The 23,330-nt window shown below is 40.1% G+C and overlaps 1 protein-coding gene across 1 annotated transcript in view; it reads left to right on the plus strand.

Moving 5' to 3' along the window:
* Positions 1-18,180, plus strand: part of gabbr2 (gamma-aminobutyric acid (GABA) B receptor, 2) — a 165,059-nt gene extending 146,879 nt beyond the window's left edge. Inside the window, exons 14-19 of the mRNA XM_068702495.1 lie at positions 7,059-7,169; positions 8,385-8,609; positions 8,966-9,148; positions 9,862-9,991; positions 15,023-15,140; positions 17,358-18,180. Of these exons, the coding sequence (XP_068558596.1) occupies positions 7,059-7,169; positions 8,385-8,609; positions 8,966-9,148; positions 9,862-9,991; positions 15,023-15,140; positions 17,358-17,523 (933 nt within the window). The 3' untranslated portion in view covers positions 17,524-18,180. The remainder of the gene's footprint in view (positions 1-7,058; positions 7,170-8,384; positions 8,610-8,965; positions 9,149-9,861; positions 9,992-15,022; positions 15,141-17,357) is intronic.
* The last annotated feature ends 5,150 nt before the right edge of the window (positions 18,181-23,330 follow it).

Raw genomic sequence — 23,330 nt, forward strand, 5'->3', positions numbered from 1 at the left:
TGCCAGCGGCGCCTTGCTGCCCTGCCACCATGGCCCCTCTGCATGTAGGTCAGCCTCGGCTGGGGGCACACCACCTTTACCCTCCCTCGCTTTCTCCCTCGGCTCCTTCTCCCACACCCCCCATCCTCACTTCTTCCAACCTTTCCTCACTGGCTTTTTTTCTTCCTTTCCTTCTCCTCATTTGTCTTTCTTTATACTAGTGTATGTGCCACATACCTTAAGAGCACGTACCATATGACTTATGATTTAAAATCGTTATGGGGTAAACTCTTCTCACTGTGCTGTATACGTTTTGATTAAGTAGAAAAGGGAAAATCACAAGTTACCATATTTGCCTCAGTAACACCTTAACATCTTTACATATTCCCTAGATGTAGGTCTATTATTCTTTTGATTTGCTATCCTGTGAAAACCGAGTATCTCAATATCGTCAACTTTTTATGAGCTAAGAAAATAATGTCAATGCATTTTTTGGATATTTCAATGAGTTTTCGCAACTCATAATAGAATACTTCAGCCATCCGTTTATCTGAAAAATTTAAAATCACCATATTTGGAGATACATGGTTTTCAATGTGCAAAGTTTCTTGCTCTTATGTTAACATAACATCGCCTAACCCCCTATATTGTGTAATGAGTGGATGAATAATACTTAATAGCCAAAGAGAAACTAGGTTCAAATAAAATAAAAATAGCTTCAGAGGGTCCTTTTAACAAAAGAAAACTATTAATTATAAAACTGGACACATGTGAGAAGATTTTGAGGGTAAAGAGGCACACTTCAGAAAGCCAAACATTGGTAGGATAAACAATGTAAGCCTCCTTGGAAAGTTGTTGTTTGCTGATTTTAATTAGCCAGAACTTTTCAAACCCTGACAGGTGACTGTTGTGCTTTATCCGATGTTCGTCATCTGATCTTCAAAATTGTGAGCTTCATTAATTGAATCAGGTGCTTTACTGTTATTGCACACACACCAGCATCTGGAACACTTAAAAGGTCCTTTAATAATCTCATCACCTCAGTGGGGAGGCCTAGTGTATCAACTGGGGAGGCAGCACTGGTTCATGAAACTCTATTTATTGCAGCAGCTGAGAAGTGGGTGATACTACGCAGTGTGCGCAGAATGATGCAGGTGGCTTAATCACAAAAAAGTCAGTTGATACTTGCTCTATAGTTCTTCGACCATACTTGCATACAGCATGAGCTAATTCTATTACTGGTTGTACGCATATTTAAGGACATCTTAAGTGTTTATTAATGTACAGTGTCTGTCAATAATATAAAAAAATATATAAATTTTCCTATGAAGAAATATTTATATTCTTACAACAACATTGTTTTACTATATTCTAGTCATTCATTATCAGTTTTATACAGCAGCCTCTGATTATGGGTGCCCTCAGAAGGGGTTATAGTTGCTGGCAAATACATTAATAAAGACTGATATCTGTCTACAACGACATTATAGTGTTATAAACATGTATTTAATGTTTATACTATTGCTAAATGAGGGGACTTCAAAGTAAAGTGTTCTTTCTTCCTAAAAGTTTGTCCCTAAGTACTGAAGCTCTTTGGCACGCAGCAAACATGCCTTGTACTCCCTGTTTGCACTGTTAGCGCTTTCCATTTGGGGTTTAACAGTCTATTGCTGGCATTCATTTTATGTGTTTTAAAAGTAAAAAGCAACATTTTGGCAACAGCTTTGTTGCTAGCAGCCATTTCTAACAGCAGTGTCTAACCAGACTGTACAGTGACAAAGACTTTATGGCTGCAGGCAAAATAGGAAGAATATGAATTTGAGGGGAGTATTGGGTGCATATTCTTGAATATGAAAATACAACAATTATAGTTACATGAGTTCCATCCAACCATATGCATTATTAAGGGGAAAACTAAAAGAGTTTTGGTTAGGATGAGGCAATCAGAGTTGCTGTCATTACATTTTGAAATTAGGTTGCTATCTGAGTTGTGGCTGGGCATTTACAGTAGTTGCTACGTCATGTGGAGCCTATAAGAAAATATCTCCTCAGTGGGTGTGACCTCCTTTTTAGCATTACTGGCATCAACCTTCCTGTCAACCAGCTGAGCGAATCACCCACTATGCACTTCTCCTATTTGCTTGTCTAAAGGCCATTATTGCTGTTCAGAATTTCTTAGAAGGCTTGTGAAAACTCTGCTCGCTGCTTCTCAAATGATTTCCTACAAATTACTCCATCATAAAGTTGCCTTTCATCTTCCTATCTTTTTGCCCTCTGTGCTCTTGGTTTGTTTTTCTCCCCCTTTCACTCTCTAAATCTCTCATCCTGGCTTTTCTACTTCCCCTCATTCATACTTTAAATACCTCCATCTTTGTAACATTTCTCTAAAATCCTGCTTCTCCTTCTTTCCCCAGTCCTCGAGACTATACACCAAAAAGGAAATTTGATTAACTGTGGTAACTGTGGTCTTCTAAAACCACTTTCAACACATTAGATTTTTCATGATATGACATTTGTCACAAGCTTTTACAGTCCTAATAACGGTATTTACCCTCAGACAGCGGAGGCAGGCTGAGAATGGCATTCGACTAATGCAGGAAATGTCTGTATTTGCATGTATGAAAACAGTTGGTGCCACACAGGATAATGTGTTTGTGTTTGCGTGAAATCTCTATCAGACAGCACTGTATCATTGCATTTCTCTCCCTGTCTCTGTGCCCAGGAAAACAGTTGGTGGGGCTGGTACCCATGGCATCAGCAGATCACGATGCCACCCGCTGACATTCAAAACACCACCAATCACCAATCAGAAAATCTACATTTTTTATTATTATTTGATAAACAACATATGACATTGCTTAGTGTTCTGAGAGAGATTTAAAATAGCCTCAGCGTTCATAAATGTAAATTATTTAATCCCTGGAGTAATCACAATACAGTAATTTGATGCAGCGTTTTTATGATAAAGCTTTTACAATCATCCTTGAGGACAAAAAAAGGACCTTTTTTTAATAATGATTTTTATTTTTTCTCTCTGCTATTCTCAGTGGCTTTCCCTCCGTCATTTTTCATCACAGTCACAAAATACTACAACATAAATTTCTGCCACAAAGTCTAAAGCTCCACCCAAAATACATATCTTTTGTCCCCATCTCTCTCTCTTTCTCCCTCGTTCTTTCACCATGGTGGAATCTCCTCTGTTGTAATTGCCAGTATGTTTGATGGAGTGTTTCCGTCAGTGTTTGCCCGATAGCTCATCTACATGCACACATACATACGGGCACACAAACAATCCCAGTCACATTACGTATGTGTGCTCACAGAATGCAAACATTGGCACCCACAGGGACAGATGCCCCCCCCCCCCCCCACACACACACACACACACACACACACACATACACACACACACACACACACACACACACCTCTGTGTGAAGTAGCTGCAGATGACAATGAGGGAGTTCTTTATTTCCTCCCTCACTTGTTGGTCTATCTCTCTCTGCTCTCCAACAGGCCAGAGGCCATCATATAGCATGAGTGAGATCCATATCCAAATACAAGCCTGTGATTGTGGAGTCAGTTCGAAAACGAGAATGCAGGATGCTCTATATGGCTATATGGTCTTTTTTGTCCTTTATGCTTTTTGATGGCACGTGGAAGGAGAATGAAAGTATTCAATGTGGATTTAGTGAGTTTACCACTGGCAGTAACTTTCCAAAACATATTATACATTTTAGGTTTTCAAATTTGTGTCCCTCCTTTTAGGCAGCCCATGGCATACAAGCTGGGAAATGTTTCTACATGAATCAAGTGAAGTAAATGGGCTCAAACAACTGGAATACAAAAATAAAAATAAACTTTTATTCTGCTCCTATCTTTGGGAACCATGGAGTGTGTTCCTCTGAGCACCCATTTTGATAGAAAAACACATAAATACTCAAACAGTTGCCACTTATAGTCAGTCCCTAATCTTTACCTCCATTTCTCCACCTTTTCTTAGCTCTTCCTGATGTGCTCACTTCCCTCTGCTCTCTAATGGTCTCTTTATTTTAGATTTTCTTCTTTCCTTCACTTTTTTCTTTGAGGAAACATGATTGACAGCATATATTTATCTTACCTCTCCATGTCGTCATTTGTACCTTTCTTCCATCTATCCTGCTATCCCTTTATTATTCCATTTATTTCAACTTCCATCTTTCCATCCATACTTCTTGTCTTCTCTCCATCCCACCCTCCATTTCTTTCTCCCTCTTTCCTTCATCACTCCTTTCATCGCCTCATCTAGCTCCATTTCTCCACAGAGAATCTGCCTGCCCTCCCAGAGTGATCCCGTTAGAGGGCTAATGCTGTGAAAAATGACAGTGAACCGCCACTTTTTCCGCCATCACCACTGCTTTGGGGCCGCCTGCTGCCTACAGCCCTGTTGCCTGGCAACTCCCCAGACAGCTTCCCTCCAAACGGCGCTGTCTGCTCTGCTGCGATAGACTCCCGAGCCTAATAAGCATTATATCTCATTTTGTCTTATCATTTTGTTGTTAGTGACACAAGTTTGCTTGGAGCTGCGACTTTGCAAAGAGCACTGATGCAGAATGTACCTCTCATATTGAATGAACAAAATAATTTGCAACAAGTGTGACTTCTCGAAGCATTGTTGTTTGAATAACAGATTGCTCAGCCAAAAATGTAACCCTAAATATACAGAAATGACGAAGATGCAGATGATGCTGTAAAGCCGTTCAGCGGAAACAAACAATTAACATTGGTCTGACAGATGAACTCAACAATGTTATATTCCATGTTTGAAAAGGGCTTTAGTCCTTTCTTCCATAAATGTATGAAAGGCAAAGGGAGTGAGGCCTGTTTTTGTATAGCATCATCTTCCACGCCACTTCAGTCAGAAGTGACCAGCAGTTTGCAGAATGATTGTCTGTATTGCAAACATCTATCACTTCCTGTGACAAGAGATGATCCATACACAGAGACTTTGCCAAACCAGGGTATCTTATGCATAACTCCTGATTTTCTCTTCCTCATTTCAAACACATTTCTAAGTTTGAAAACATTTATTTTATGAAGAAATTACCCGTAGCTGTATGATGAAAATACCATGCTTGAGTCTCAGGTTCCATTTTCTGTACTGCATCAACTAATTGTGGTTCCTTTTCAAATATAAAAAAGGCAGTCTGTGCGTCATCTCCTGCTCCACTTTTCTGTGTTTCCACCTCCTTGATGGCTGCTAAAGCAGAAACACTGCTCTACCAGTCCTTCACCGTCAAGTAAACAATATTCCAGTGATCGAGTCCCAGAATGTTCACAGATATGAGTGACATGACTCACACGGTTGCCATGGGAAGTCTCAGAAGGGGTTACATGAGTGCTTTGACAAAGTGTGTGAACTCACTGCCATCGAAGCAATCCTCGCTTTATAATGTGTTTCTGTTTTGAGACATCAGAGGTTATGAGGATCTTCGGCAGATGGTGGAAAAGTTGAATCTACATCTGAGTTGTAGGGGGTTCCGCCTGCCACGTTGTCGTTGCGGTGTCTTTTAACAAACAGCGTGTGATGTGTTCTGCATACGTAAACCTTTGTGGGATTGAATGTTGAAAGCAAAAGACAGCAAGTGCAAGCAGGATGAGGAACACTGTGTGGAAGTTGTATTTCCAAGGCGGAGACATGGGAATTAAAGCTAGAGAACTGTACTATGATACAACACTTCAAAGATATCCAGAAATGATACGGTATGGGCACTTGTCTGTTCATCTCTGTTGGGTGAATCACTGCAGCTTTTTAAGCACTAATTTCTCATTTTAAGTGATCATTCTATAGAAAACCACTAATTTAAATCCATCAAGGTCATAGAGGAAAGCATGAATAGCTGCAATTTCCATTAATGGGAGCTGAATGGAGAATATGGGGGTCAAAGGGACTAGTGGAAGTGGATTTTGCAGCCAAAGAGGGATGTGTATGTGTAGGTGTGTATTTATTTTGTGTTGAGGGCATTCACATGAGACACATTTAACAAAATGCATTCTCAGCGTAGTATGTGTGGGGAGTAACGACCAAAACAAAGCTCACATTTCAGCATAATTCCTTTCTCCTCACCTTGCTTTCTGTCTTAAAGGGCTTTGCTTATGAACTGAATTCCTGCAAATCAAAGACTATGATGTAGATGCGTGTACACAAATACACACAAGCACCATCTGCTGAGCCATTAGACATGTCTTACTGTAAATAAGCCTGAAGACACACACACACACACACACACACACACACACACACACACACCTAGCGAGCAGCATGGCATTATGCCCAGCCTTGCCCCAGGTGTCTCAGCATTGATATATTGGTGTGGCCTCAGATGAATCCATGCAGGGCAGACTAATGCTCTTATTAAAAGCTTTTTAAAGCTCTGCCTAACAGAGAGAGTGAGAAAGAGAGAGGAGAGGTGACGTGTTTTAGCATATTAATATCCACCTCAGGTGCTAATTCCCCCGTAAGTCACACGTGTCACCAGCTGTTATGAAAGACAGTGGAAATTAAAAGACAGCTAAATAAATAGAGAGACTGGGGCAGGATGGAGAGATAGCCTGAGAGAGACTGAGTGAGAAACAAGAAGAAAAAGAAGAGGTGTAAATCACATTAATGAATAAGCCTCATTAGTCGTGCCCATTAGTGTCCTTAGCATGGATTAATTTAACTTCAGCCGACTTTGGAGAAGCCCAGTGGCCATGATGGGGCGCGGTCTGATTACACACCTAGATGTTTGATCAGTGACACCGTTATTCTGACTAGCAGCAGACAGTCCGTGTAGCTTTTGTCATTGAATGTGAAATTAGAACACCTGCAAAGAGAAAACAAATGTGGAGACATTTGTCTCCTGAGGATTTCTTCTTTCAGCTGTTTTACTGGTTTTCTCAGTCTGTTTTGTTGCTCCGCAAAGAAATGCTGCCTGTTTCACTGTTACTGTACACTTTGCACTTTTTTGTTCACCTGCCTTTGTTTTTCTAAAACAAGTAAATTACTTTTTAGAGGTTTGTACTAAATACTCCTCCGCTCTATGTGTTTGTGTTGTCAGGCGGATCCCCAAGGCCGAGACATAGCCATCCGTCCCTTCTTGGAGCACTGTGAGAACACCCACATGACCATTTGGCTGGGCATCGTTTACGCCTACAAGGGACTGCTAATGGTGAGAGGAAAGGGTCAACCTTTCATCATGTACTCACAGTCTGTACACACACATAAACACACATTTACACAGTGAACGTAATCCAATCTGTACTTCCCAAAATGTCAAACTATTCCTTTACATTGTTGTGATATCAGTTTAGTGTTGTTGCTTAACTGACCTTTGCTTTAACTCCTACGAATCTTATGCAAATAGCAAAGGCATTGGAAATTAGCAGTAGCTATAAAGGTACATTGCATTGGATAATTGTTGTGCAATTTTCTATGCATACTGTATAAGTCTCTATCAAAATAAACATTAATTCATTAATTTGAGTTAAAAGATGGAGAGATCAAATCGTAGGTTAACAAGTAGGAGGGGCTTTGCTGTAAAATAATAAGATGGCAACAAAGAAGTTGAGCAGCAGGAAAAGTTTGTATCAAGTGATTGACAGGAGTCCACATCTGTATGAGGCATAGGGGGAGGGACAGCGCAGCAAAAAGAAGCATTATGGCTTGAGTCATCCCTGCCTTCACAGACACACACACAAACACACACACACACACACACACACACACACACACACACACACACACACAGTCTCACATATGAATGCATACACGCGCACATCTCCATCACTTCACATTTGCATACACATGCTCACACACCTGAGATCCACTAATCCTTGATGACTGCTCCTGTAAATCTGCTGCTTGTCATTCCGCTAACTCTCATTTAGACTTTAGGATAAGCAGGCTGGCCAATTTATACAGCACCCAGTGAATTATTCAGCAGGCTGCTGCTGCAACTTTAATGTTCCACAAAACAAACACTCTAAATAAACATTTCACAAGCATGAAACCAAAGACTGCTTTAAAACATTTGAAAGATGTTCTTAAGATTATTTTCCTCCTCTTTAAGGAATTAAAATTATGGACTTGATTTTTCTTTGACATTTTAAGTGTTTCTTAACGCTAAATCAAATAAGATTATATGTTTCTCGGCACTCTATTTATGAAGAACAATAAAGAGCAGTGTACAATAAACAACATTAAGATGAATACAACATATTTTATTCTGGAAAAACAAAAAACTGCATAGCTTTAAAAAGTGAGGATGACCAAAACTGTTGACTAACTGTGCCCGATGCCCCCGAGATACTGCCTGCAGTTTAACCTTCTCTCAAACATGTTTTAATAAAAACAAATGTTACTTTTCCTCTCTTTTCCCCAACAGTTATTTGGTTGTTTCTTGGCATGGGAGACCAGGAACGTGAGCATCCCTGCTCTCAACGACAGCAAATACATTGGGATGAGTGTTTACAACGTGGGCATCATGTGCATCATCGGCGCTGCAGTGTCTTTTCTTACAAGGGACCAGCCCAATGTCCAGTTCTGCATTGTGGCACTGGTGATCATCTTTTGCAGCACCATCACGCTCTGTCTGGTCTTTGTTCCCAAGGTCAGTTTATTTGTGTGTGTGTGTGTGTGTCTGTGTGTGTGTGTGTCTGTGTGTGTTTGTGTGTGTGTGTGTGTGTGTGTGTGTGTGTGTGTGTGTGTGTGTGTGTGTGTGTCTGTGTGTGTTTGTGTGTGTGTGTGTGTGTGTGTGTGTGTGTGTGTGTATGGGTGTGGGTGTGCGTGTGTGTATGAGCAAACCTGGATAACTCAAAAACTGGAGTGCTTGATTATCACCAGATCCACTCACCACACTTCACTAAATCCTGTGTCCTAAAATTGCAGCGTAAACAGTTATGTGTAGCTTTTTTTCCCATGTAATTTGTGCAGCTCTGACTAACACCCAAAAAACCCTTCTTCCAGTTAATCACCATGAGGACCAACCCAGACGCAGCCACCCAGAACCGCAGGTTAAAGTTCACCCAGAACCAGAAGAAGGAAGACTCCAAGACCTCCACCTCAGTCACCAGCGTCAACCAGGCTAACACTTCGCGACTGGACGGGCTTCAAACTGATAACCACCGCCTCCGCATGAGGATAACAGAGGTCTGACCTGATGAATACACATTCATGTTGTACTTCTTTTTTTACATTGATTGTCATTTTACAACGGTGCAGTGGGTGGCAGGGTGTTTAATGCAATCGCTGGATAAGAAGAAGCTTTTTAATGTAATTGAAGAAACAGTAATTGAGCACAAGTTGTACAAGAGAAGGAAGAAAAAGCAAATCCTTTAACTCCATTGAACTTAAAAAACGAATACACAACTAGCTCTCTCGAAGCCAGTCAATTTCAATTGTCATTTCATTAATTCAACTCTGAGAGCGATGCTGTTGTCTCTGAAACATCCACACAGTACCTTAGCTCTGATTCATTTCCTTAAAATGTTCACTGACATTGAGTGACAAAAAAACAATCACCTTGGCTTTTTTATCAGCTCTCTCCGAGGTGAATTACTGCTGTTATCATTGCTTTTGTTCATGATTGTTTTAAATGAGGAGCTACTCAGACACTAGTAAAATGATTATGTCTTTGGCAGGCAGAAGTATTTTCCCTTCTTCACTATGTTTTGAAATGAAAAGAAGTTATCCATAGAGCCACACTAACTCAAGTAGCCTACTTGAGTTAGGTTGTCTCTGAATGATTTCTGCAAACTTGATGTAATTAAAGATGGTTCAGTTTATGATAATAATGTATTCACTTAAAAAAAACAAAAAAGAAACATCAAACTAATATTTTCTTTGTTTTTCCTGTTTTATAGCTGGATAAAGAGCTGGAAGAAGTGACCATGCAGCTGCAGGACACCCCAGAGAAAACTCCCTACATCAAACAAAACCATTACCCGGATGCCAACAACATCCTCAGCATACGCAACTTCACAGACGCTAAAGGTGAGAAACTGGCTGAATATTTCCATATAGTCCTATCGCAGTCCTGTTAAGGCATCAGTGGGACACCACCTATTTTAGGCATTCAGTACTTACAAAGCACATGGAAAATGTTTCACCTCATAGAAAAATGGACCGATACCAATACTTATATCGTATATACATATATGTATATCGATACTGACTCAAATAGCTGGATCAATAGGCCAATCTGGTACCGGATACCATTATTTTAATAAATAACAATCTAGTACATTTATATTTATTTATTTGTTTAATTTTGTTGCACAAAGTTAGGAAAGTAAAATTTAAGTCAAGTCTGATGTTGCTTTATACATAAAAGATTGATCTCAGTCTCTTCCACACAGTGAGGCATACAGCTCATTAATCAAACACTGGTATCGGATCTTACTTTGCATCGGCAGATACCTAAAGGCCAGGAATCGTATCATTATAGGGACTGAAGAAGTCGGATCTGTTCATCCCTAATAGTTAATCCCCCTGTGGCGCTCGTTGGATCGATTGCTTTAACAACTGAGAAACAGCTGTTGCATGTCTTGATGCCAGACGAAGTAGTCAACTAGGTGGAGTGGGCAGATCCAAAGGTCTAGACCCAGGCAATGAATAGATGAATAGAAAGATACAATCCCACAAAGACTATCAGGAGAAACAGTGTTGATGTTTGGTGGGCGTGAAGTAACAAACACATCACTTACTCTCATGATGGGTTGATGATCTCCATTACAATCAATACAACCCATGTAAAATCCAAGATGACTTATCTTTTCTTCCTCACTAACTGACTGGAGCTGCTCAGATGGGTTGTTTAATGCTGCTTCTGGTGGCTGAAACTAGATTGCAGCAGTCTGTATAGACCAAGATAAACCCAACAATGAGCAGCTCAGTAAGATGCAATTCAGCCCTGTCTCACCTCAATTCAGCGTGATTCAGTCTGATGCAATTTAATATGAAGTCATATTTATAGCTGTAATGAGGTGCTGTGCATATTTGTCTGTTTCCCTTTATTTATGCAGTTACGTTTGCATATTCGGTGGCTTTCATAAAGGATTTTAATGCGGCTTTCAGAGCAGCGACTTGAAGAAATATCGTGAAATTTCCTTTTTTTCCATTGCTGGAGCTCCTATCAGCTGCAGGTGAAGAAGGGACACATGAGTACTCTGCCTGACAGCAAGTCTGTGACGTTTCTTGGGATAAGTCATAAGATTAGTTAGAGTACCTGCATACTCCACTGCTGCTTAGCAAGTTTTACACACACTGTAGTCACACTTCTTTCTCACCGGTTATTATTAAGCCCAAAGTGAGTCCACACTTGATTTTGCACCTAATTATTTGGTGTGTGGGATGTTGTTTGCTGTGTGTTGAACAACGTACTCAAGAGAAAAATAGAGAGAAGATTAAAGAAGGGAGGAGGGGTCAGTTAAGGTGAACCATAATTGGGTGAGACAAGCAAAGGGAAACACAAGAAGTAAAACAGCAGGTACTAAAATCTAAAGATATGTGTCATATCCCTCTTTTCCAGAGCTTGAGTCATTCACCCTCCCACAGTCTGCCCAATACAGGCTGCTTGAATTGATGCAGCTGTATCTTAGACATTATGTAGCCGAGGTCCTCAAATTGAATCAGTGAATCTTTACACCCCAGCAGCATCGCTTTGCATTAGGCACCATTTTAACAGACGCAGGGTGATGGTGATGTGACGTACAGCAGCACATCGGATGCACACGCCAGCACAAAGCTGCTCTCAAGGAATGGATCTGTCTGAGTTTGGGAAGGTAAAACAGTAAAACAGCTGCGCTCATTCTGCAGATTGGGAGCAGACCGTGTTGGAATTGTTTGAGAAATTTCTCATCTGTGAAAGTTCATAGTTACGCAATGAACGGATGGCAGTTAGTTAGTACATTCACCAGGCAACGTGTCAAATGCCTCTTTGTGTTTTAGTTTGTTCTCTGCTTCTTTCTGTTCCTCCTCCTTCTCTGCCTTACACATCCTCCTGTTTTAGCCTTGTTGGGTACCCTTACAAGGATTGATCTGAAATAAAAATATGTCTGTGTTGTTGCACAATTGGTTGATGGAGCGGCTCAGTGTTGTCTTTTTAAGGAACGCAGAGAGCTAGAAGTCAGTGCCAAGATTATTTTGATTAGTGGATAATTAGTAAATGAGCTACCATCTGTGAGATTTTTGATTGTCTTAGCTTTAACCGAACCAGAATACTGCATAAAATTTTGTAAGTTTGATATTTGGGTTTTTCAGCCGTGCATCAGGGTTCATCAGAAAGAAAAAAAAAAAGAAATATTACCTGAAAATAATTGTCTTGCATTATTTAAACAAAGACGTTATAACATTTTTTTTAATTTGTTGAGAATAATGTCTCTAAAGTACTGGCAACAGCTGGCGGCTGATATCAGGCTTAATTTTAGTTCACTAAAATTCTAATTGTTTGGGCTCGTAGTGATACATTTATTTTAGACTAAATCTGTGTATGCACTGTCCTGGTTAGTTTGTCAGGAGAGAACAGAGACACTTTTTTGTACAAATATTTGTTTGTAGAAATATTCTTATAGAAAAAAACTATAATCTGTATTTGTGTCAGATTACTAAATTCAGTCATATTTAAAAACCTGTGTTGGGTGAAGGAGCAAATACCTCTACCATTGACACCAGTTGTAGTTGGTAGCAACAATTGGGAATCGGTCATTTTTAAATTGGAAAAAAAATGAAAGAAATACAGATAGCTGATTTCTGCAGCGCACACGCCTTCCAAAATAAATGTAGCTTCTTTGAAAGGATCAGACAGCCATCAACTATTATTTCCCTCAGCAGGGAAAACATGCTGATGCTGGTAGAGAAATTATCCGTTTGCCTCTTGGGGCATAGGGATCAGATACAATGAAGCAACAAAAGTGGGCTGTCTTATTCATTTATATAGGCATATTCCTGCTCCTGACAGACTGACAGATGAATTAAACCTTAGTAGAGCCAAAGCTCTCTCAAAGCAAGACTCTCATATTTAGCGATAGACGACCTTGCTATTACTTTTTACTCACACAGAGAGGTCTAGGTTGCCGAAGTGTTCACGATAATGATCTTGTGAGGAGAGAAGGAGAAAGAGAGATCAGACAAAGAGAGACAGCACATTAGATGCTGCTCAGAAACGCCAACCTGACATTATGGAAATAAAATCACAGGTCATTAAGCCTCCTTCAAAGATCACCAGCATATAATCTTTGCCCAGCCTCAATCTGCTTGTGCTTGGCAGTCATCATCATCATCATCGCCGGCTCCGAACTGCAGTCATCAGTATTCATAAGAGAGCTGGTCTAAATGTATTGAGGTCCGTGAATGAGTGGCTGTTATAAGTGTAGAACGCCATGTCAACAGCGATTACCCTCACTGAGAAGCCACACTTCACGTCTCTCTCCATCGCTCTATCTCTCTATCTCTCTATCTCTCTATCTCTCTCTCTCTGTCTATCTCTGTATCTCTCTATCTCTCTCTCTGTCTATCTTCATGATGGAGAAAACCTGTGGGTGACAGTTAAGGTGTAGTTTTCTGACGGATTAGCTGCTGAGAACGGATTTTCGGCCGAAAAGTTAGAGGTCATTGTTGTGGATAAACAGCCGTCATGTTTATCATCTTCCTCATGCTGCACAGCAGAAATTTATTTACATTTTGGTCAGTTTGTGCCGCTTTACTGTTGAAAGCATTAACTGCAGATTAGCGAATCAAAGTCGACCCAAGACACAGGTGAACTAAGCAGCAGCTTAGGGCTCTGGTCTGTTGACATTTAAAAAAAGAAAACTCAACAACCGAATACTTTCTTTGTGGCATGAACACCTATTCTGAATCCATAAAGAATATCTGTGTGTGTGCTTTTAACACAGCTATGAGTGCTGTAAGGTTAGGCTTTTTTTTTTTTAATGCAAAGAGGACTAGTCTGCTTAAAAATAGTTCAGCGAGCTCAGATGTCCAATCGGGGCGTGGAGTGCTGTGATCAGTGAATCAGGTCAGCAAGTGCTGGGAAATCTGGGACAACTGGAGAGAAAACTCTGTAGGGGGGAAAAAATCATCCCATTACTCTCCAGGTAAAAAATTTTTAAACCGATAAGGCTGTTTACTACAATTCTTATTGTGTGTCAACCTCGTCGGCCCCCGCTACATCCGGAGCGAAGAGTGCAGAAATCAATGTTGGGAAGCCTTTTCTTGTGTCCTCTCCGCCTTCCTCTCTGGATAAGGGTTCTTTCTTTTCTGTCTTACTTATGATGTTCTATTTTTCTTTGCACCCATTTCCACTTTTTGAATTTGTTCCAAACTGGTGTAAGTTTTAGTTTTTACCTGGGCTTTAATATCACTCTGCATATGTGATGTGTTAGATTATGCAATCTGTTTTCCTTTTTGGAAAAACGAAACGGACTAGTTTACAGTCAGTTGACAGACACGGTTGATGACATATTGGCAGGTAAATATTATGAATAACGAATATGAATATATATATGAATATGTCTTCACATTTCAGCTTATTGATGGTTTTTGTTTTTTTCAAACAAAGAGAACTCTTTACTTCATTGCAAGACCAGTCGTGACCACAACTGCAGGAATGTTACTAAATTGGATTATCGGATTCATTTGTTATTATTATTAATGTGATTGCTCATAGAAAACAAATGAAAATTCAACACATAAAATTCATCTTTTGCATTGCAATTATTTTGTCAAGACATTGCTACTATGCACACATATAGTATATTCGGTAATTAAGAAGTGAATGAAGAGGAAGCTTCATTTGTTTTCTATGGGATTGTGGAACAATTTGAGGAGTGCCTATATGGTTTGCGTGTTGCAGTGAGGGGCACTGTTCTGGTCTTGACTTGGTCCCCACTCCTCAAAGTATTGGTCTTGTCTTGGTCCCAGATTCCTGGCACATGCAAAGTCCAGCATTTGAGCAGTTAAGTATGACAGCCCATTTGACACAGCCTATCATAATTTTTACAATACCTACATGTGTTTTCAATACAGATGGAGAGAAGTCGATACTGAAGAATCACCTGGAGCAGAAGCCTCAGGCGCAGTGGGGCTCCATGGATCCTTCCAGAATAAACAGAGGTCCACTGGAGGATATCAACTCGCCCGAACAGTGAGCTCTTCTATTTCTTCAGCACCTCTACCCCGATGTCCCTCTCACTGTCTTGTCAGCTTTTTCATCAGACTACACATTACACGTATCACAACCACCAGCAGTTCTCAGGCGGTTGCTCTGGCAACAGAGCCCTGCGAAAGCATGGACCGGTCCTATACTTTTCTCTCCCACGCACATCAACATACATATAACCAAACAGTGTGTATGTTTATTGTCCCACCATGCAAGACTTACTGCAGTATATATACTCACAGTCAAACGCGTACATAAACACACACGTGTGCTTGTACAGTATGCATGCGTAGACGTGCAGTTGATTGATTTGTTGTCCCAACTTGTAAGAGATGATGATCTGAGACACTTGTGACAAATGCTGAGCTACATTCACTTACTATTCATAAGGAAGCAAAGTTGAGGGATGTTGACTTCATCAATGGAGGGGGGGGGGGGGGGGGGGGGGGGTACTTCATGCTTCATTGAGAGCTAACTAGACCCAGGAGAAGAATGCGTGACATAGAGGGACAGATGGATGGAAATAAATGGGAGAGACAGCAGACAAGGTGGGGGTAAAATATTGTAGAGAGAGCAGTTACAGTAAGAAGATGGATTAAGACAGAAGGACGTTTAGATAGGAAAGAGAGACAGGGATGAATATGAGAAGGCAGAGAGAAAGAAAGAAAGAGGTAGAGACTCACAGAGGCTTATGTAACCAGTGATTTACAGTTCGCATTGGAAGCAGCTCTGAAAATAGACAGGGAGGAGAAGTAAAGGAACACTTGGAGCTATTCCCGTGCCGCATAAATGTTTGATCACATGGAGGGAAGAGAGACAAAGAGGCAGCGAGAGGGACAAGAACAGACAAATATAAAGAAGTGAGAAAAGAGGTATGGTAAGAGTAAAGATAGAGGACCACAAATGGTAAGACTTTGTGACATGACGACTGCTACCGAAAGTCACACACCAGGTGCATAATGTTGTGTCTGTGTCATATTATACATCAAAAAATGATGTCCTTTATGAGAAAGATGTTTCCATCACAAGTAGAAACAGGTCAGGACAACTGACTAGGCCCATTAATATTAACAAAGTTCACCTAATTACAAGTTTTCTCTAGGTCTATCACTGATTGAGCTTGGATTTCATTACCCCCTCTTAATTTTTTTTACATAACTGCCATTTGGTTATGTAATTTTCTTGCAAGCGGCTGGCAGTGGCGCTAGGTGAGATCTGTCACAGCAGGCGGAAGCATGAAATGTTCTTTTTGTCAGATGATCCCAGAAGCTGAGAGGCACGGCGGATTAGAGGTTTAGTAAGGAGAAGTGGAGAAGGGACTGAGGGTCCTAAAGAATACAGGAAGAACAATTGGAAAACATCCTGAGATCTTTATGAACTATGCTTTGCCTGTCTGTTGTGATCCATCTTTTCTATGTTACTGTAAATGATCGTTCCTGACCATTTTTATATAATAACTTGAATAGGTTAACCAGTCATTTTGAAGAGATATACGTTAATGATAACTCACTACTTGATTTTACAAATGTGTTATTGAAAACATATACCCAAAATACTTTATAAATGAGACCAAATAAATGCATTTGGGCAGAGTCAACAGGCTATCTCATTTGTTTTGTTTCCTCTCATCAGTTAAACGAAAGTAGTTAAAAGTAGGCTACAATCAGATCAATGATCAATCATACAAACTTTCAGTTTCATGTGGCTCAAAGGTGTACTGCATATATGAATGTTAGATAACACGTTCAAATGTATTTGACGACCCTAATAAAATCTCTTGTGACCCATTTGTGGGTGCCGACCCAGTCTTTTGGAGAGACTGCAGTAGGGTTATGTAATTTATAGTTAATAATATATGTAAATAATATACTTAAATGTAAAATCTAACCCAATGTCCCAAATAATTACATTCATATTGGATTTTGGAACACTTTTATATTAAAAGTGTTCTGTGCCGATGCAGCAAGTTTTGTGACCTAAGATGGGCAAAAAATGTGGAGGTCAGAGTGGTGGGTGGGAGTGTAGGGCTTCCAACTTGTATGCCAAGGACCAAAGTTTCTAGTAAAAATAAAAAAATCACAAAGAAATAAAAATATTTCTATGCAAGTACCCCACAATTATACTTCTGTGTATTTGAGTAAATGTACTTAGTTACTCTCTATCTCTGTCTCTCACATTGTGACTTTCCTTTTCTGTCTGCAGCATACAGCGCCGACTGTCCTTGCAGCTTCCCATCCTGCACCATGCCTACTTACCTTCCATAGGAGGGGTTGATGCCAGCTGCACCAGCCCCAATGGCAGCCCTGGTTCCAGTCCACGGCACAGACACATGCCCCCCTCCTACCGGGTAATGGTCTCTGGCCTGTGAGCTTCATTCACTCCCCCACCTGGCTCTTTGCAGAGGAGACATGTATGGTTCTTTTTTTCTACAAAAATAGACTGATATCGTCAGCGTATGTGCGTATTTTGTCTCGGAACAAGGAGGACAAGGGGAGAAGAGGGGGAGGGGCCGAGTATCACTCTTCGTACCTCTTCACCCCAGCCTCTCTTGAGAACTGAAACCCTCAGTCAGGAAAGGGGTGGGAGGAGACAGAGTGGGCATTGGATGACTCTTACAAACTCCCATGATTCACAGCAATGTCCCTGTGTTCATCTGCTCCCCTTGCCTAGGCAAATACACATATGCACAGTCAAACAAACACAAAAACACTCAAATACACACACAACCACAGACACACTGATACCCCAATAGCAGAACAGTGGTAGACCAGCCCTGACCTGACGTGTAGCCTTATCTGCTTCAGAGGGGATTGTCTGTTTCTGTTCCTTATCTGTTGTATGAATGTGCTCCCGGCTACGTCTGAGCTTGTCATCTAACTTGAGTATTTCACTGCTTCAGTGACTGGATACCAGTGTGGAGACATGGATTTTACAAAACCCAACAAAGGAAATCATCGAATACTCTCCCCGTCCCCTTCCTGTTCTTGTGGAGACATGTATATATCATCATTTCTGACTTTGATGTACTGTAAGCTTTGTATATGCTGTGAATGGACAATTAAAGGGGTTCTAAATGTAGAGCTTGTAACAGAAGCAGGTGATCATGACATGGAACCCTACAAAGAATTAGACATGCGGAAAGAGATCCGAAATTGGTTTGTGTAATTGTTGATCATTTAGCTTATGGGCAGCAAAGTAAGAAACATCAAAGCTTGTGAGTCACAGAACATGAAAAGGCACCAGGGACCCGTTCCTCTTAACTTGGAGAAAGACGCACATGGCTCTTTTTACCATTTCGCTAAATTTGCACCACTGGTTTCATCAGAGATTTCACATCAGACTTTGCATAAGCCTTTAATATTTTACAATTTCCTTAATATGTCCTCAGAAAGCATGTTATACAGAATATTGATGCTATGCCTTTTAACAGGTCTCCAAGGCTGCATATATTAGAAAATAGAGCTAAAAGGCACCAAAAGAGTGTTCCACAGTTGTTATTTATGTGTGTTTTATGCCAAGAAATGCACACATTTAGATCAAAACGTAAGAGAGCACCTTATGACTTCAGGTGCTTTTCAGACATTAATGACAGGCCTGGTCATATTGATCCCCACAGAGTGGTCTCCATAGACTGTTAAGATGTCCTTCTGATCTAGCCCTCACAACTAACCAGCACAGACAGGGGCGATGGCTTCATGTCAATGGCAAAAGGGCACAATTATTTTTTGGAAAGAAACAACATTCAAGAGGTGATGTTGGAAAGGATGTAGGTCTACCAGTTCCACAACTAGTTTGGATTAAATGGTTGGCCTGAATTTCCATGATCAGCAGTAAAGACAATGGAGACATGGGAGGGAGCCTTGCATAATAAGCCCCAAACGGCTGTAGCTTTCAGTTCCAAGACGGTGATGACACCACTGCTGGTCACATTGATAGAGCATAAAGCACAGACGCAGGGCTTTCTGTCACATTGAGTGTCAAGATAAATCACTTCACACTTAGCAACAGTGAACATACCTCAGTTGCTATGGAAATGTAATTCAGTGCTGTTGAACTGGGCCCAAGAAGGCTGCACTGAGCAAAACGGTCATCGACACGGTGTCGTCCTCATGCAGGAGAAAAGCAAACAGAGACTCCAGACAAAAAAAGGACTTTTTATGGAGTGCAAGATGGTTGTTCTTAGCATATGTTTCACCATTGGTGTCTTGGTTTTTAGTTTTTAAGGCGTTTGTTGAACGCTGTGCCTGTTGTCTTATATTGTAGCCTGCAGGACCCACATAACATAAATTAGGTGAATTTGGCGCAGACCCAGCAAACTACAACATTGGCCACACATCTGTAAACTGTACAACGTGTCATAGATTTCTTTAAATTCAATTGCCTCAATGCATGGGACAGTGTGGGAGAACTTGGTGAAAGCTCCACTTCAGCTGGAGTGGATTTCCTCTGCAAGTTGATGTCTGATCATAAACACTGTCTTTAGTTGAAAAGGCCAGTCAAGGACACAGAATTGGAGTGGGGAGACAAGCTAGCAGAGATCCGCCTGCTATCGGACACATCAGGGTGACTTCCCGTGAGAGCTCCTCCACTTCCAGCCCCTGCTGAGCACAGGAGCAGGGAAGCCCCGAGCACAGACCTCCAAGGAGTCACGGTGTCTCCCTCATCGTTGCCAATTAGAGAATCACGGTCAAGTGAGTGAGAGACATTGTCAGAGGGTTGGTTCTTCCTTCAGGAGAAGAAAACTAACTGCACATTTTATATATTACATCATATGTGATTGTGTACAATTTGCTGATGCCCCCATGATGGTGTCCATGTATGGAATATTTGGTATTTGGCTTTCTCAAGACGGCATGAAATGAAATGTATAATTCACAGAGTTACCTCTGTTTTTGCAACTGTCGTGACAAATCCACTCTGTCGTTTCATCTTCCCAACTACAGTTTAGATTTTTTTTCCGTTTCCTTAGAAATCATGGATTTAAGTTATTTTAACCTGTTGATCAGCTCACACATGTCAATGCCAAGATTCTCAGTGGACTCAACATCATCATATCGACTATGCTACTGGTTTAGCAGTTATTCACTGAGGGCAATAAAATGAAAGTAGCAGCAAACGATCAATGCTAATAACCCACTCCTGGCATTTACCAAATTACAAAATGACTTTTTTTAGTTAATCTAAAATGCCAAATGCAGATCATCAGGTATTGTTCTGTTTTTTTTTGTTGTTTTTTTTAATGTGCCCTGATTTTTTTTTAATTAGGATTCATTTCAAACTTTTTGGATGAAAAACGGATGAAACATTGTTCAAATGCAATTATGGTAGGTCAAGGGCTCATAATTTCCTGTTATCAATAACGTCATGCCAATGGTTTGTATTTGCCACAGGTCTTTCTACCTTTTCAGTTTGCAGATCAAAGTGACATATACGTATATAATTATATCTTTGTATGTGTCATTATCAGGGTTTCTGGAGAACACGAAACATACATGTCCAAAAATATAACAATATGACGTATATATTTAGTGGAAAAACACACAGGTCCATACTGTTACTGTTTTGTCAGTTTGATATGTGGTTTCACATGGAGTTAAGTTCAATTAAGAGTTTAAAACAGAAAACAAAACCTACGTTTAATGCAACATGTTCAAGAGGGGCAATAACTTGTTTTCTTATTACAGAAAGAATAGAAAACTATATATATATATATATATATATATATATATGTATATGTAAAAGTTCTTTACGTACATTCTCATTTTTACATAGGAAATATTTCACTAATATGCCACAAGGATACTTGGTCTTTTTTTTTTTTTTTTTTACAGTATCTGTAACTATGTTATGTACAGATGAGGTATAGATATGAAAAAGTTGTATAAAATAAGTATCACACTTGGAACACCTGAACATTTTTTTGGAGCCATTAGTTGTTATGGGGGGATTTGAATAACATACTTCTTTTATTGTCTGAATGTTATGGACAGCCTTTACTTTTCACATCATCGTTAAATAAAGTGAGACTGAAAATAATCTTTGATGTAATAGAATCCTTCCTGTCGTTCTCCATAGTGTGTTTGCATTCATGATGTTGATCCACACGCAGTCGATCAATGAAGAAGTCAAGTCCACAATTTGCTTTTTTCAAGTTGATTAAGGTAGAATCTGCAAAATGTCACTCTTTAGTACCATCTAGTGGCAGTGTTTAGAAACACATTCGTAATCTTCTCCACAATTTCCCTTTGAAGTTTTCCACCTTTTCGCTAACTGCTTTAATGCTTCAAAGAGAAGCAGAGATCCACCCATAGAAATAGAATCAGAGTGGATTGGACATTGTACTTTTTTCCGCCTTCATTTCACTAGTTCAAAAGAAAATGGCGGTTGCTGTAAGTTGGTATGGTGACAACACACGTCAGTGGGGTTTGAGATCTCCAATTTGATGATATAACAACATAAATAAGAAGCAAATAAACTCCAACAATCCTCGATTGTTATCCAACAGCAAGGCAGCAGAGATACACTTCTCCAAACGTTGTAGTATTACCCTACGACGGGCGGAGGGGGGGCATGCTCCTCCAGGATCATTATATTTTAAATATGAGCTTTAAAATGTAGCATTATGGTGTACTCTGACAAGGAAATTAAGTGATAAGACATTTACTTTAAGCAAAAAATTCAGCTCTTGAACCCTGTTACTGTATGGCTTAATATTAATGGACTTCTACTGTTACTGTAAAGCTGTTAGAATTGTAGCCTATCTTCTATTTGCAATTAATATGCATTCAATCCAGGTCAATTATTTAAATTAAAATGATAATCTACTCTGGCTGAGGTAGTTTATCAAGAGTAAAATAATAGCTGTTAGTACACTGGCTGTGGTCATTACAACACCTTTATCCAGGCCCAGGGGCCTGTTGTTCGAAACCTAGATAAGGGATTAAGCCAGGATATGTTGGTTATCCTGGCTGAATTTAGCCTGCAGTCGGTTGTTCAAAAGCTGGATAACTTTATCCTGGTCAAGTTACCATGGTGATTTATTCTCTGCAGCTAGCCTGCTCCAGACCAGGCTAAATGCCAAGCTTAGTTGATTCTGTTGTCTTATCTTTGGAGTCAGCGGCTGCGCTGATCAGAAATGAATGTGTTTTATACAGTCATTCCATGTTCTGATGAAGGCTACGCATTGGCCTCGTTTTTAAACAAACAACACGTAGGCTAAATTATTATTTTAAAAAAAGAAATAAAACAAAACATGATCAAATCAAAAAAATAAAGTTAGCCTATTACGATAGTTCTTTTTCATAATTGGGGCCTATTCGTGTGTTCGTCATTGTAGCATGTTTCATTACGTTACGTTTCTTTCCTCCTAATTTACGATAATGACGAACGTTAACAATCGACAAAGCTCCGCATGCAGTGGACGTTATAATTAACCCCGCAAGTCTGAACTGTAACGGTACGTAACGTAACTTAAACTTTAACGGAGGGAAATGAAGACGGTGTAGGCATCTTAACGCTGATTGGCCAAGACTCGACACGTCACATCAAAGATGTTTTATTGCGAAGATCACGACATCACCTTTTCTCCTTGTCTCACTCCAATCTGAGAAACGCTGGCTGGCCGGTTGCCAGCCAAAAAACTCTAGCGATCTACACGATTCACGTTGATGATATATTTTGAGTCAAAACGGCGATACAAGTTTGCAGGTATGAATCATTATTGTCAGCATGTGTAGATGTCTGAAAATGTCTGAAACAACCAAAACAAAACAGCAGCCGTGTCAGCCAAGTAAGAGGCTTGAACCACATCATGCTCAGGTGGGGCTCATCAGCTGTCGATCAACATCCAGAAAGACAGAAAGACAGCAAACAGAACGCAGATCCCTAGTGGAAGGGAGGGGCTTCGGCATATGCTATATTACAACTTTTTTCAACATGCTATACTATGACTTTTTAAAAACTTTTTCCGACATGTTTTACTGAATTTTCTAATGAATTTTTCTGACATGCTATCCTATGACTTTTTCATGACTTTTTAACCGACATGCTATATTATGACTTTTTTCAACTTACCTTTTATGACTTTTTTTTTTAATATACACAATGATTCTTTCCCATATTCTATACTATGACTTTTTATGACTTCTTTCGATGTATTTCTTTTTACTTTTTCCG

This window comes from Cebidichthys violaceus, unplaced genomic scaffold, assembly GCF_023349555.1.
Source record: "Cebidichthys violaceus isolate CVI_PGR_0920_01 unplaced genomic scaffold, fCebVio1.0.p SCAF_85, whole genome shotgun sequence".
Taxonomy (NCBI): Eukaryota; Metazoa; Chordata; class Actinopteri; order Perciformes; family Stichaeidae; genus Cebidichthys; species Cebidichthys violaceus.